This window comes from Ptychodera flava, unplaced genomic scaffold (assembly GCF_041260155.1).
Source record: "Ptychodera flava strain L36383 unplaced genomic scaffold, AS_Pfla_20210202 Scaffold_39__1_contigs__length_1403739_pilon, whole genome shotgun sequence".
NCBI classification, from domain to species: domain Eukaryota; kingdom Metazoa; phylum Hemichordata; class Enteropneusta; family Ptychoderidae; genus Ptychodera; species Ptychodera flava.
Window position 1 is genome coordinate 187,665 of NW_027248361.1, and position 14,314 is coordinate 201,978.

At 39.0% G+C, this 14,314-nt stretch overlaps 1 protein-coding gene across 1 annotated transcript in view; it reads right to left on the reverse strand.

The window, feature by feature from the left end:
- The window catches only part of LOC139127886 (uncharacterized), a 139,442-nt gene that overhangs the window by 42,959 nt on the left and 82,169 nt on the right, over positions 1-14,314 (reverse strand). The window contains exons 76-89 of the mRNA XM_070693742.1: positions 10,295-10,537; positions 9,795-10,031; positions 8,870-9,109; positions 7,806-8,048; positions 7,263-7,505; positions 6,552-6,794; positions 5,955-6,197; positions 5,529-5,771; positions 4,397-4,636; positions 3,539-3,781; positions 2,353-2,589; positions 1,715-1,954; positions 718-957; positions 36-278 (exon numbers count right to left, since the gene is read on the reverse strand). Coding sequence (XP_070549843.1) covers positions 36-278; positions 718-957; positions 1,715-1,954; positions 2,353-2,589; positions 3,539-3,781; positions 4,397-4,636; positions 5,529-5,771; positions 5,955-6,197; positions 6,552-6,794; positions 7,263-7,505; positions 7,806-8,048; positions 8,870-9,109; positions 9,795-10,031; positions 10,295-10,537 — 3,378 coding nt within the window. The remainder of the gene's footprint in view (positions 1-35; positions 279-717; positions 958-1,714; positions 1,955-2,352; positions 2,590-3,538; positions 3,782-4,396; positions 4,637-5,528; positions 5,772-5,954; positions 6,198-6,551; positions 6,795-7,262; positions 7,506-7,805; positions 8,049-8,869; positions 9,110-9,794; positions 10,032-10,294; positions 10,538-14,314) is intronic.

Consider the following 14,314-nt stretch of genomic DNA (forward strand, 5'->3'; position numbering starts at 1 on the left):
CGGGTGACAGGTAAGGTAGTCTTTTAATAAGTTACCTGAAATTGACACAGTGAAAGTGCAAAACCCAACGTTTCCAAAGAAGTCGGTTGCCAAGCATGTCACAACCGTGTCTCCCTCGCCAAATGTAGAATTTGACGGCGGGTCGCAAGTTACATTAAGGACATGCCGCCCATTGTCAATGGCCGATTCTCCGTCGAACACAACGACTGCAGACGTGTTGCCGTAGTCATAGTCAACTGTGACGTTTTCTGGACAAATGACCACAGGGCCCATCGTATCTGAAAAGTACCAATTATGAAAATTGACATATCGACATTGAAACCTAGGAAACTTAAATGAGTGAACTGACCACAAATTGTAAAAGCTTATTCATTTGTAAGAATACAAAAGCTTCGACATATAACTGCTCTAACATTTTGATGCCTCGCGAACGGCTCTTCATCTTTCAAACATTAATGTATTATGTTGACTAGACGTATGTGTGACATGTAAAAAAATATGTAAAATTTCAACGGAAGGAAAATATAACATCAGAAAAAGTAGATTGTCCGAAGCAGTTTATTCTACCTTGCTAGGTCTCATAGAATGAATGTCGCGCCGAAATCTGCTTCCCTTTCTTTCAAACATTGAAAATGTCATATTGAACAAACGTACGCATGCGCAGTATAGCATACGTAAAATTCGCAAAAAAAGTAGAACTGTCTAAGGTGCTCTTACCCTGCACAGTGACGTTGAATGAACATCTTCCCTCATTGTCCGAGGCATCGGTACTATTACAAGTAACCTCAGTTGTGCCACTTTCAAACGTCGACCCGGATGGCGGATTACACGTCACATCAAGAGAGTATCCTGAATTGTCGCTGGCAGATGTATTGAAGGTAACCACTGCAGTTGTATTGCCATAGTCATACTCAACGGTAAGATTAGCTGGACATGTCAGCACGGGGTCAATTGTGTCTGCAAATAAATAACAACCACAATTGTATTCTTCTTGTTCGAGGGCTCGGGAAATAGTTAAGCTTGCCAGTAACCTCTTTTTGTATTATACAGCGGGTTTGAACATAACGTCATCTCTTGACCATTTGGCCATCTCTTACAAACTGTTAAATCAAGGTTACACCAGAGCAAGACTTGTCTCTACATTCAAACGTTTTTTTGGCAGGTATCGCAAGCCAGTAGATAAATATAATATCTCTCTTCGACAAATGATCCCTGATGGCATCGGTGACATTGGGCCTTAGTTAGTGACCACTACCTATCTGACTTATACATTGATATATGGCGGGTGCCACATGTGGGGCAGGATGCGCTTACTATTTTGGAAACACAAGACATCACTTCTCGGTCTTCTGGTCAGAGGTCCATATATCTTTCTTTCATGAATATGACTTTGTTTGTGTACCGTCTATTTACTGTCTGCTCTGTGCTGTTTTGTGTCTATGTTTACAACTATTGTCTTTCGATAGCTGACCTACTGTCATTGGATTATGGATTGGTATGATTGCGATTATTTTTCAAGCAGAACTATAGGAAATCATTTTTGTTGTTCAAAGACGTTCTGAACATATTAAAGATAGATAGAAGTCTCTCATGCCACTACTTTTTGATTTGGTGAATTGAAATACACCCACAATCATAACAAGAAACGCAAAGTCTTTGTTAACTCCAATTAAGCATTTAATAGAAGGATTGGAAGAATCTTTGTTTAACATACCTTCTACAGTCACCACAAAATCACATGTGCCTACGTTGTTAGAATCATCGATACCGTAACAAGTGACGACTGTTTCACCGAGAGGGAAGGACGAGTTTGCAGCTGGTTCACAGTTGACAATGATTTCCTGTCCAGAGTTGTCCGTAGCTGATTCTCCATCGAACGAAACGATGGTTGTGTTTCCACTTTCCAGCTCCACAGTCTGAGATGGTGGGCAAGTCACGACTGGATTTGTTCTATCTGAAAAATCCAAAATTAGTCGTTTTAGGCATAACCCTTTGAGTGCCTAATTTTTCCCTCCAAAATTTTAGGGCAACATTTTGTAAATTTTTCTATATTTTTCTGTAATTTTTCTAATAGATTGAATAGATTGGACTGAATTGACATAATATCATATTGACTTCAGTTTTTATCATACTTTCTGAGAAAATGTGAAAGAAGTTGTTTAAGTTTCATTTTACAAAGGTAACAAAAATTGACGTTTGCGCTCAAAGGGTTAATCAGAATTACCATTAGCTATGTATAATACTGAACTTTACTACCAGTTAAGGGAGCGTTGATTTCTCACTCACGCCATCTTACCCCTAACGGTGATTCGAAAAGAACAAAATTGTAACTACCATCTCTAAGTAACTTACCTCGAACTGTAACTCTAAACCGGCACGTATCTTGATTACCAGCGAAGTCTGTTGCTGTGCAGGTGACACGAGTGTTACCTCTACCAAATACTGAGCCAGATGGAATGTCGCATGTCACATTTACATATCCTGAATTGTCAGTGCCAGTTGCTGTGTACGTCACCACGGCGGTTGTATTGCCATAGTCATAGTCAGAAAACGTACGAGGAGGACATCTTACACGTGGATCCGTCGTGTCTGGTAACAAAACCAATAGAAGTACAATCAAAATCATGAGAATGTTCAAAGATGAAATTGAGTTTTACATTGTAAGCAGCGAATATATTTCAGGACGGAAAATTAATATTTTGGATTCTGTATTTTGTCTTTTAATATTAATACAAACTTTTCTAAGATCAAATCTGGCTTACGCATAATACCTGTTTAGTAAGGCCATGCATTGATTTCTATTACATCACAAATGAGAATGTATACTGTATGAAATAATGTGAGGCCTTATTATAATACTGCTGACTTTTCGTTTCATTGTAGGTAACAATTTTAGTAAGCATGTGCGATAAGTTGTTTACCATACCCTGGTATTATGTAGTGCATGAGTGCATCAGAAGTTGTAGATTAATGTTTCTATCAGAAAGATTGGCTCAACTACTCTCATTGACCATTGGTTACATAAAGCTTTATCAAATAACAATGTTCATATAATTGCATGTCAAACGATACTCTGCCACAGCAGGGTACAGGTAATTAGGTGGAAAATCGATGGAGTAAGGATAAAGTAATATAAAAATTTACTAAAAAGTGAGATAAGAGTAAATATGCCTGCTGTGATTTCATAACGTTGCAGGCGTTTTCCGTTTGTTGCAAACAAAATATTGATTCCAGGGGTGCATAGTTTTGAAAGAAAAACAATCATGTCACAGTGACAAGGGCAGGAATCTTGTTAGCGAGCTTGTATCATTATTTAATTCAGAAAATCCCTATAATTTTGCTTGACTATGCGAGTCCACTGATAAGAAGTCGACTGGACGGTGTTCTTCAACAGCTTACTAGGGTCTATTGTCTCCTGCGTTATCTTTTTCACAAATAGTTTCATAGAAGTAGGTTCTTGCTCTCTCCAATAAAAAATGTAACATATATCGAAATGATGCAAGTGTTCATGAAACGACAAGTGAATTCATCAGCCTACCTTGTACAGTCACTGCAAAACTGCATGTTCCTACATTTCCAGCCAGATCAGTAGAAGAACAGATCACCATATTGCCTCCAAAATCAAACACAGAATTGGATGGCGGATCACATGTCACCGAAAGTTCCTGTCCAGAATTGTCTGTGGCCGACTCGCCACTAAATGTAACAACGGCTGTTAGGTTACCCTCATCGTTTTCCACTGTAATATTCGCAGGGCAAGTCACCATTGGACCGATAATGTCTGCCAAGATAAATGGTCGAGGAGAGTCTGTGACTGGTTGTAAATGTAAAACACTATATGAAAAATATGACGCAATAATTGTCCGTGTGTGTGACGCTAATATCGTCCATCGACACATCTACGCCGATATTAAACTGATGGCATCTCATCTTCTTTATTAACTGCGTTACTTATCCCTATTTACAAGATATTACGACACTGAAGATTGGTATACCGATGCATTTCGACATCGTTCATACCCCCATAATCTTGCGGAGATACACCAAATATGAGACAAACTTTATCGTTCTAATTAAAAGAAATAGCAAATGGAGTACAGACATCATAAACCTCGAGCATACACAAGATTCTTCAAATAATGATAAGGATACTTATAAAGTTTCAATTTGAATGCGGAATTTCTATTCCACCATTGAGATATCATATTTCTCAGTAAATTCCTAAAATGATGGTACTAAAATTAATTTCGTAAACACTATGTACACGAAATTTCTGTCTCGTAATTTTGAGACAGTGAAATAGTTTGAACATATTTCTCAAATCACACAATTATGCACATTGCTTTATCATAACTTGTATAAATGTTTGGCATTATGATGATAAATTCAAGATTACCTGTGACATTGACAATGAAATTGCATGTCCCCACGTTCCCTGCCACGTCAGTTGCAGAACAAGTCACGGTAGTTTCCCCGAAATTAAACGTAGAATTCGAGGGTGGATCGCACGTAACATTCAGCTTATGCCCAGCGTTGTCTGTGGCAAACTCGCCACTGAAGACAATGGTAGTTGTGTTACCAGAGTCGTAGTTGATGGTAATGTTCGAGGGGCAAGTCAAAACTGGTTCTGTTGTATCTGAAAAATGAATTCATGGAGCGACGCATCAATATAGACAACTTCTTAACGATGACAACGCGCAATGACTAATGTTAGGGTAAAGAATTCAAGTCTTCTTGAATAGACCTTTTCTCGGTTATCCCATAATGCATCGCTTTGCCTGTACCAAATATCGTGTACACACTCAAAACAACAATAGCATACTGATTTTGTGTAGTACAACGGTTTGTTATACAAGAATGACACGAATTTGCAATGTAAAAAAAATTCTCGTTCATTTTTCATCCATCGGCGACGAAAGTGTAGGTCAGATTGTATAACCTACAATATACTAGTGTTCTATGAGTAACGTACCCTTCGTTTACCCTAGCACGCACTGCATCATGGAACTGGTAAAAGAACTATTGAGATAAACCTCAAGACCTTGTTCCAGTTCACAAATATACACAAAGACCCGTCATGACTGATACAGTTTATCGTAGTGTGGCCAAATGAACATTCCTTCGGGTTCTTAAACATCTTTAAGAATGTTTATCAGGTACACTGACCAAAAAAAAATTATTTCTTCTTATCAGTAAAACACCCAATAGCTGTAATAAACGTTCGGGAGACCAATCGTCTTACGCTCATTCATTCACCGTATTTCTGAGAACAATGTATCCAGCGATGCTAGGTTTGATGAGATTTTAGACATACCCAATGATGCTTCTGGAACATTCATGTACTGCTGGAATGTCACTGTACAATTCTGCTTTCAAGTACTTCAATAATATTTGCAAGATTAACTCGAGTACTTTCAACAGTTTTCAGTGGAACATTGCATAAATAGTACATATTGAAATGATCAGCAGGTAAGTCAAACCTAAGCTTTTAAAACGCATGGACTTTGTATGAAAATATAAAAGCATACCTTCCACGGTAACTGTGAAGTTACAGGTTCCAACATTGCTAGATCCATCTGTAGCGGTACAGGTCACTACATTTTTGCCATCCAAGAATGTGGAATTGGAAGGTGGGTTACAGGTCACCGAAAGGGTTTCACCAGAGTTGTCTGTAACCGACTCGCCACCAAATACAACCACGGCCGATGTCTTCCCATAGTCGTACTCAACTGTCATGTTAGCTGGACAGGTCACAACTGGCTCCATTGTGTCTGCAATGCAAATCATGATAACAAGCAAGGGTTCTCAATTACATATAATATATAATAATTATTTACCGGATAGATATCGTTCTTATGCCTACTATTAGTGTAATTATAATTTTTACAATTCATATGATAACACCATCAGAATAAGATAAGACGACGCAAATACTTGAACAAGATTATACATACCTTGCACCGTGACATTGAAATTACAAGTTCCCACATTTCCAGCTGCGTCAGTCGCAGAACAAGTCACTTTATTTTTCCCACTCCAGAATGTGGAATTCGACGGTGGGTCACAGGTAACTGCTAGGATTTCGCCTGAATTATCTGTAACGGACTCTCCGCTGAATTCAACCACAGCTGACGTATTGCCGTAGTCGATCTCAACAACCAAATCATTAGGACACATAACAACGGGACTTGTTGTGTCTGCAAAGATATAGTATTAAATGTTTATTATATTATTTATGAAACCATTGAGGTGAGATGAAGAAATTAAAATCATCATGGTTGAGCATTGGTATGTAAGCCTTTGCATTTAAAGAATTTGAGAGGATGAGAGGCTTGCACCAGAGTTGTCGGTCACTGACTCGCCGCTATATCAACGATTGCAGATGTATTCCCATAGTCATACTTAACTACAATGTCAGCTGGGCATGACACGACGGGTGGTGTTGAATCTGTCCAAAAATGAACAAAAATGAAGTCACCAAAACTTGTTCACTTTGAAAGTTTCTAAGTTCAACTTGCCTTTTTTTTTACTTTTTGTAAATGCATACTTACCCTGTACAGTAATTGTGAAATTACAAGTCCCGACGTTACCAGATCCATCAGTAGCAGAACACGTTACTACAGTTTCGTCTTCAGGGAATGTTGAATTTGATGGCGGATCACAAGTGACAATTAGTGTGTCACCCGAGTTGTCGACGGCCGAGGCTCCGGAGAACGAAACAACGGCCGTTGTGTTTCCATAGTCGTTCTCAACTACCATATCAGGAGGACATGTCAACACAGCCGCCATTGTGTCTGTGACGTAAAAATGAAGGGGAAGCTTGGTTTAGTGGTTTACAGCATATTCATTTACAGACTGAAACTAATTTGGGATAATTGGACCTTCATATTTTCAAATTTCTCAAAAGCGTTAGCTACCCTATAGCTGAATGTTGCAATATCACAAATTACTCATAAAAACAAGTGCATTACTAAAACATGAAAGCAGATTAGCTTACATTTGCAGATTAAACCGATATTGCTGCTCCATCCAATTATCCAAAATTAATTCCAATCGTGTTATTTGTTTTTTCAATCCTGGTAATGTCGCTTGTGTTGCACTGTTTCCATCAAAGATCACGAGGGATACTCTTCTGTTGCACAATAATGTATGTATCATATCGTGGTATTCAAATTTGACTAATTCTATCAATGACAGCAAAATGCAGATTGTCATTGTCAAGAAAACATCATTATATATCTTATAGTGAAGCAACTCCCTACCTTGAACCGTTATTGTGAAATTACAGGTGCCGGTGTTCCCGGATGTATCAGTGGCAGAACAGGTCACCACATTTCGGCCATCCAAGAATGTAGAATTCGATGGCGGGTCACAGGTCACCGAAGGGGTTTCACCTGAGTTATCGGTGGCTGATTCACCGCTGAATTCCACAACAGCAGACGTATTGCCGTAGTCGTACTCTACCGCCAAAACTGCAGGGCATGTAACCATCGGCGGTGTTGTGTCTGCATAGAGAGGGCGTTATCTTGACGTGAGCGTTTCAAATTTTTCAACATATTATGCGAGATGTAGGTGAATCACTTAGTTTACATTCGCGAAAAATTAATGCTCCCAAAATAAACGTTAATATTGCATTGTTCATTGCATGGGATAACGAAAATCATTACTACCGAAGTTTTCATTACTTTTCTGTGAACTCAATTTTATTAGGTTTCCACACTATGCCTCAGTCCGAAATTGCTTTCTTCAAATTGCGTGTAAATGGAACAAGCAGAAAGCTGTTGACATGAAATGTTACTTCTTACCTTGAACGACAATGGTGAAATTACAACTTCCTACATTGCCGGCTCCATCAGTTGCAGAACAAGTAACTACATGTTCACCGTCCTCAAATGTTGAGTTCGATGGCGGGTTACAGGTCGCCGTAAGGATTTCACCAGAGTTGTCTGTGACTGACTCGCCGCTGAATTCAACCACAGCCGTCGTATTACCATAGTCATACTCTACTGCCATGTCAGCAGGACATATTACGACTGGATTGGTCGTGTCTGTATAGAAATATGAGTAATTTGTGTGGTTGAAGAAAATTGTTGATAGCTGAAGATATGATCGAAATTCCATTATGCTGAACGTACATCAGATTTGTGAATAATAGATATTCGTTGCTTCCTCAAAATATACATACTGTTAGTTTCTATATATTCGTTTGGTATTTTTCCGTTTGATTTTTAGAATTATTTGCATTTACTATTTTTCGCCTCTTAATCCACCCTAGTGTGTTGTAGGTACTACTGGATTGGTCGTATCTGTCTAGAAATGTTTGTTATTTACCTTTCTTCTATCGTTTTTCAATTTCATGTAAGTTGTAAACGTGTAACTGCGTAGATATGGTTAAAATGGTAATAATTTTATGTTAAACAGAGAGTACATTTGACTTTTCCAAAAAATCATGAATTACAGTCATTCTTGTATTTGGGAATGAAATGAAAATGCAAAGTCTTATGTCTTTTGCCTGATTGATGACATGTTAATGGTTATTCTGTAAATTTGTTCCGAAACTATACTAAGTCGTAGCTTTTTTAAGCTTTTTTAAGAGGGCGCCCTCACACGACCAACTATGACATGCTTAGCAGCGTAGACCAATACCATGTTCTTTGACGTATCAAATATGGAGGATCGACAGCTACAGGTGTTACGAGGTAGTACGCTAAGCCCCGCCTCTTTACCATATGTGGAATATGCAAATTTATAGTGATCGTGTACCTTTAAATACACTGGAAAACAAACATGTTTTATTGTACCACTTTTGTGTTTATAATTTGTTCTTACATGGAAAGGAATTAGTGATTTGTGGAATACCACACCATACCTTGCACTATCACCTTAAATCCACACGTGCCTACGTTGTTTGAAGCGTCCAAAGCGAAACAGGTAACGATGGTTTCACCGAGAGGGAAGGAGGAGTTTGAGGGTGGGTCACACGTGACTGTCATTTCCTCTCCAGAGTTGTCCGTGGCTGATTCACCGTCGAACATGACAATTGTTGTGTTTCCATTTTCTAACTCCACAGTCTGAGATGGCGGACAGGTCACCACCGGGTCTGTTCGATCTGAAAATCGCGTGAATTTGTTAATACTTGCAATATGGCGTTTCTGTATTACCTTGAATAGAAATGATTATTGGACCAGTTTAATATAGAAATAACGGGCGACGCGCTGACCATAAACGTTTATTTATGGGAAAGGGCGAGAGGAAAGCCAACAATTAACGCGCAAGGCTTGCCGAGCCCGCTAATTTGGCTTTCCTCGAGCCCGCGCCCATAAATACACGTTTATGGTCAGAGCGGAGTCTGTTATTTCCATTATATTATCAACGAACCGAAGAAAACCGTAAAAATTTGCGAAAATTTCGGGAGCGACCGACAACTGGGCCCCAGAAACTGAGCAATGCGTGACGCACTGTCACGCGCGCTGTAAAATAATAGTGAAGCCGGAGATATTTTCAGAAAAAAAAGTATCTCAACTTGACCTACAAGTGCGCCATTTTATTTTGTGGTTGATTATCATTTACGTTTGAGGTGTAAAGTTACGATACTTTGAGTTGTTAATCTTATTATTCATATTCACGGGCATACAAACAGACCATTACTGTGTATTTGTGGTCAGTCACGTGGTTCAGCTTGACCAATCAAAATGCGACAGGCAGGGCATGGTGATATAATGTCATATTAATTATGAACACTACATTTGACCAACAATAGAGAAAGCGTTCATTTCACATCAAAAGCACCTTACCTCGAACTGTGACTCTAAAACTGCAGGTATCTTGATTACCAGCGAAGTCTGTTGCCGTGCAGGTGACACGAGTGTTACCTTTACCAAATACTGAACCAGATGGAATGTCACAGCTTATATTCACATATCCTGAATTGTCGGTAGCTGTTGCTATGTATGTTACGTTAGCTGTTGTATTGCCATAGTCGTACTCCGAAAACGTACGAGGAGGACATATCGCTTGAGGGGGTGTTGTATCTGGAGACAAATAAAGGTGTGATCTCGTGTCATTCGCATTTTAATCAGGAACTGCTTACATCCCTAGATCTCCATGGCTGCTTGAAAGAAAGATAATTTACATATGTACGACATATTTAACCATGTATTTTAATATTTTATTTGTATCTTTGCTTTTTTGTGGTATCTGTTCTGTTTGTTTAATGAATTGCTGAAAGGAAGATAGAGAAAGTCATGATTATGGTCATGCTGTTCAGAAATATTTGATCACTCAATAATCATACCTTGTACGGACACCGTAAAACTGCATGTTCCCACATTTCCTTCGGGATCAGTAGCTGAACAAGTCACATCATTGTCTCCGTATGCGAAAGTCGAACCCGATGGAGGGGCGCACGTTACATTGACGTCGTGGCCTGAATTATCCACAGCTGTTTCCCCGCTAAACTCAACAACTGCCGTCGTGTTCCCATTGTCGATCTCAGCAGTAATATTCGATGGACACGTCACAGTTGGGTTCAAGAGGTCTGAGAAATAAGTAGTTGAAATCTATAAGTACAATATTTGACCCTCTGAGTGCTGTAACTTTTCCCGCCAAAATTTAAGTTCAAAATTTTACCACTTTTTATGAAGTTTTTAAAACTTTTTTGACAGTTATGTACTAAATGGATATCACTTTTTATTTGCTACAGTTTTTGATCAAAAATTTGGAAAAATCTGAAAAAAATTGTCTGGTTGCAATTTCTGGAGGTGACAAAAATTGACTATGGCGCTCAAAGGGTTAAGCCTTAATCTTTTGCATTTCGCTTACTTAAAACTATATGAACCAATCTTTGGAGAGATGTCTTGTATTGCCCTTATTATGTCATATTGTTTTTGAAACTAATGTTTGGGTAAAGAGTTCGCGTTTCCTTGAATAGACCTTTTCTCGGTTATCCCATAATCCATCGGAGTTGGTGTACCAAATATCGTGTACACACTCAAAACGGCAAGGACATACTGATTGTATGTTGTACAACGGTATGTTATGCAAGAATGACACGCAAGAAGAAATGCAAACAAAATTATGAATTTGAGAAACAAATCTTCACCAATTCGTATTTTCAGTGTAAGTTTAGGTATTTCGAAACAAATCACAGAAAAGGGTGAAGAAATTTTGAGAAAAGTAATCTATAACGTTACGATCCCAGTTAGAGCTTGGTATGTAATGGCATGACCCGAAGTACTAGTATTCTTGACCGCGGACATCCGGGAACTTGCGGTTTTTCACGTCATTTTTGACTCACACTGCCGTGTGAACAAAATATTGAAGTGTGGATTTTTTTTAACCTTTACACCTTTACATACAAAACGATTTTTTAGGACCACCAATCACTCCAAAGAGAAAATGCCGTTTCTTGCGTGTTCATTTCATGTGTGTACGTTGTATGTGGTTGTGTATGCGTATGTTTAGGTACATAACGGTGATTTTAGTGATAAGTCTGTACGCTTTGTTAGTTGTGCTCCGCAGGGATCAAGATCGCCCAGGCCGCAATTTGAATTTTAGTAATCATGATTGGCAGCATACATTAGCATTTACAACAGAGGTCAAATGGACATTCTGGAATCACGCTTTGTGAAAATATGCGTTCTCTGTATTAAATAACAGTGTTTTTCAACGTTTTATCGACATAAACGCAGTCGCTATACATTCACAGGTGTCATGTATGAGATTGGACGGAAATTAACGCCGTTCACACGTCGACTTTCTGGAAATCTCGGAGCAAATCGAGTTCGTCTTACCCATAGCGTGACTTTTTCACATATGCATAGTCTTACTATAATCCCCCTTTTGTAGGGGACTTTGGCGTTTAATCACCTTATAAATGTTTGTCAGGTACACTGACCAAAAAAAATTATTTTCTTCTTATCAGTAAAACATCCAATAGCCGTAATAAACGTTCGGTGGACCAAACGTCTTACGCTCATTCGTTCACAGTATTTCTGAGAAATCTAGCGATGTTACAATTTAACGAGATCGTTACATTTTAGACATACACCACTGGATGCCATACTGCTTCTGAAAGATGCATATACTGCAGGAATGCTACTTCACATTTCTGATTTCAAGTACTCCGATAACACTTGCACGATTGACTCTAGTACTTTCAACACTTGTCAAAGGAACATTGCACAAAGGGTGCACATTAAAATGATCAGCACGTAAGTCAAACCTCAAGTTTTGAAGAGTATGGACTTTGCATGGAAATATTAAATGCATACCTTCCACGGTAACTGTGAAGCTACAGGTTCCAACATTGCCAGAAGAATCAGTAGCGGTACAGGTCACTACATTGTCGCCATTCAAGAATGTAGAATTGGATGGCGGGACACAGGTCACCGAAAGGGTTTCACCAGAGTTGTCTGTAACCGACTCGCCACCAAATACAACCACGGCCGATGTCTTCCCATAGTCGTACTCAACTGTCATGTTAGCTGGACAGGTCACAACTGGCTCCATTGTGTCTGCAATGCAAATCATGATAACAAGCAAGGGTTCTCAATTACATATAATATATAATAATTATTTACCGGATAGATATCGTTCTTATACCTACTATTAGTGTAATTATAATTTTTACAATTCATATGATAACACCACCAGAATACTTCATAACCGAGGTGTTGCAAGTTCTACGATGCAAATACTTGAACAAGATTATACATACCTTGCACCGTGACATTGAAATTACAAGTTCCGACATTTCCAGCTGCGTCAGTCGCAGAACAAGTCACTTTATTTTTCCCACTCCAGAATGTGGAATTCGACGGTGGGTCACAGGTAACTGCTAGGATTTCGCCTGAATTATCTGTAACGGACTCTCCGCTGAATTCAACCACAGCTGACGTATTGCCGTAGTCGATCTCAACAACCAAATCATTAGGACACATAACAACGGGACTTGTTGTATCTGCAAAGATATAGTATTAAATGTTTATGATATTATTTACGAAACCATTGAGGTGAGATGAAGAAATTAAAATCATCATGGTTGAGCATTGGTATGTAAGCCTTTGCATTTAAAGAATTTGAGAGGATGAGAGGCTTGCACCAGAGTTGTCGGTCACTGACTCGCCGCTATATCAACGATTGCAGATGTATTCCCATAGTCATACTTAACTACAATGTCAGCTGGGCATGACACGACGGGTGGTGTTGAATCTGTCCAAAAATGAACAAAAATGAAGTCACCAAAACTTGTTCACTTTGAAAGTTTCTAAGTTCAACTTGCCTTTTTTTTTTACTTTTTGTAAATGCATACTTACCCTGTACAGTAATTGTGAAATTACAAGTCCCGACGTTACCAGATCCATCAGTAGCAGAACACGTTACTACAGTTTCGTCTTCAGGGAATGTTGAATTTGATGGCGGATCACAAGTGACAATTAGTGTGTCACCCGAGTTGTCGACGGCCGAGGCTCCGGAGAACGAAACAACGGCCGTTGTGTTTCCATAGTCGTTCTCAACTACCATATCAGGAGGACATGTCAACACAGCCGCCATTGTGTCTGTGACGTAAAAATGAAGGGAAAGCTTGGTTTAGTGGTTTACAGCATATTCATTTACAGACTGAAAATAATTTGGGATAATTGGACCTTCATATTTTCAAATTTCTCAAAAGAGTTAGCTACCCTATAGCTGAATGTTGCAATATCACAAATTACTCATAAAAACAAGTGCATTACTAAAACATGAAAGCAGATTAGCTTACATTTGCAGATTAAACCGATATTGCTTCTCCATCCAATTATCCAAATTAGTTCCAATCGTGTTATTTGTTTTTTTCAATCCTTTGTAATGTAACTTGCGTCCACTGTTTCCATCAAAGATCACGAGGGATACTCTACTGTTGCACAATTATGTATTTCTCATATTGTGGTATTCCAATTTGACTAATTTTATCAATAACAGCAACATGCAGATTGTCACTGTCAATGTCACTACAGAAGACATCATTATATATCTTACAGTGAAGCGGCTGCCTACCTTGAACCGTTATTGTGAAATTGCAGGTGCCGGTGTTCCCGGATGTATCAGTGGCAGAACAGGTCACTACATTTCGGCCATCCCAGAATGTAGAATTCGATGGCGGGTCGCAGGTAACCGAAGGGGTTTCACCTGAGTTATCGATGGCTGATTCGCCACTGAATTCAACAACAGCAGACGTATTGCCGTAGTCGTATTCTACCGCCAAAACTGCAGGGCATGTAACCATCGGTGGTGTTGTGTCTGCATAGAGAGGGCGTTATCTTGACGTGAGCGT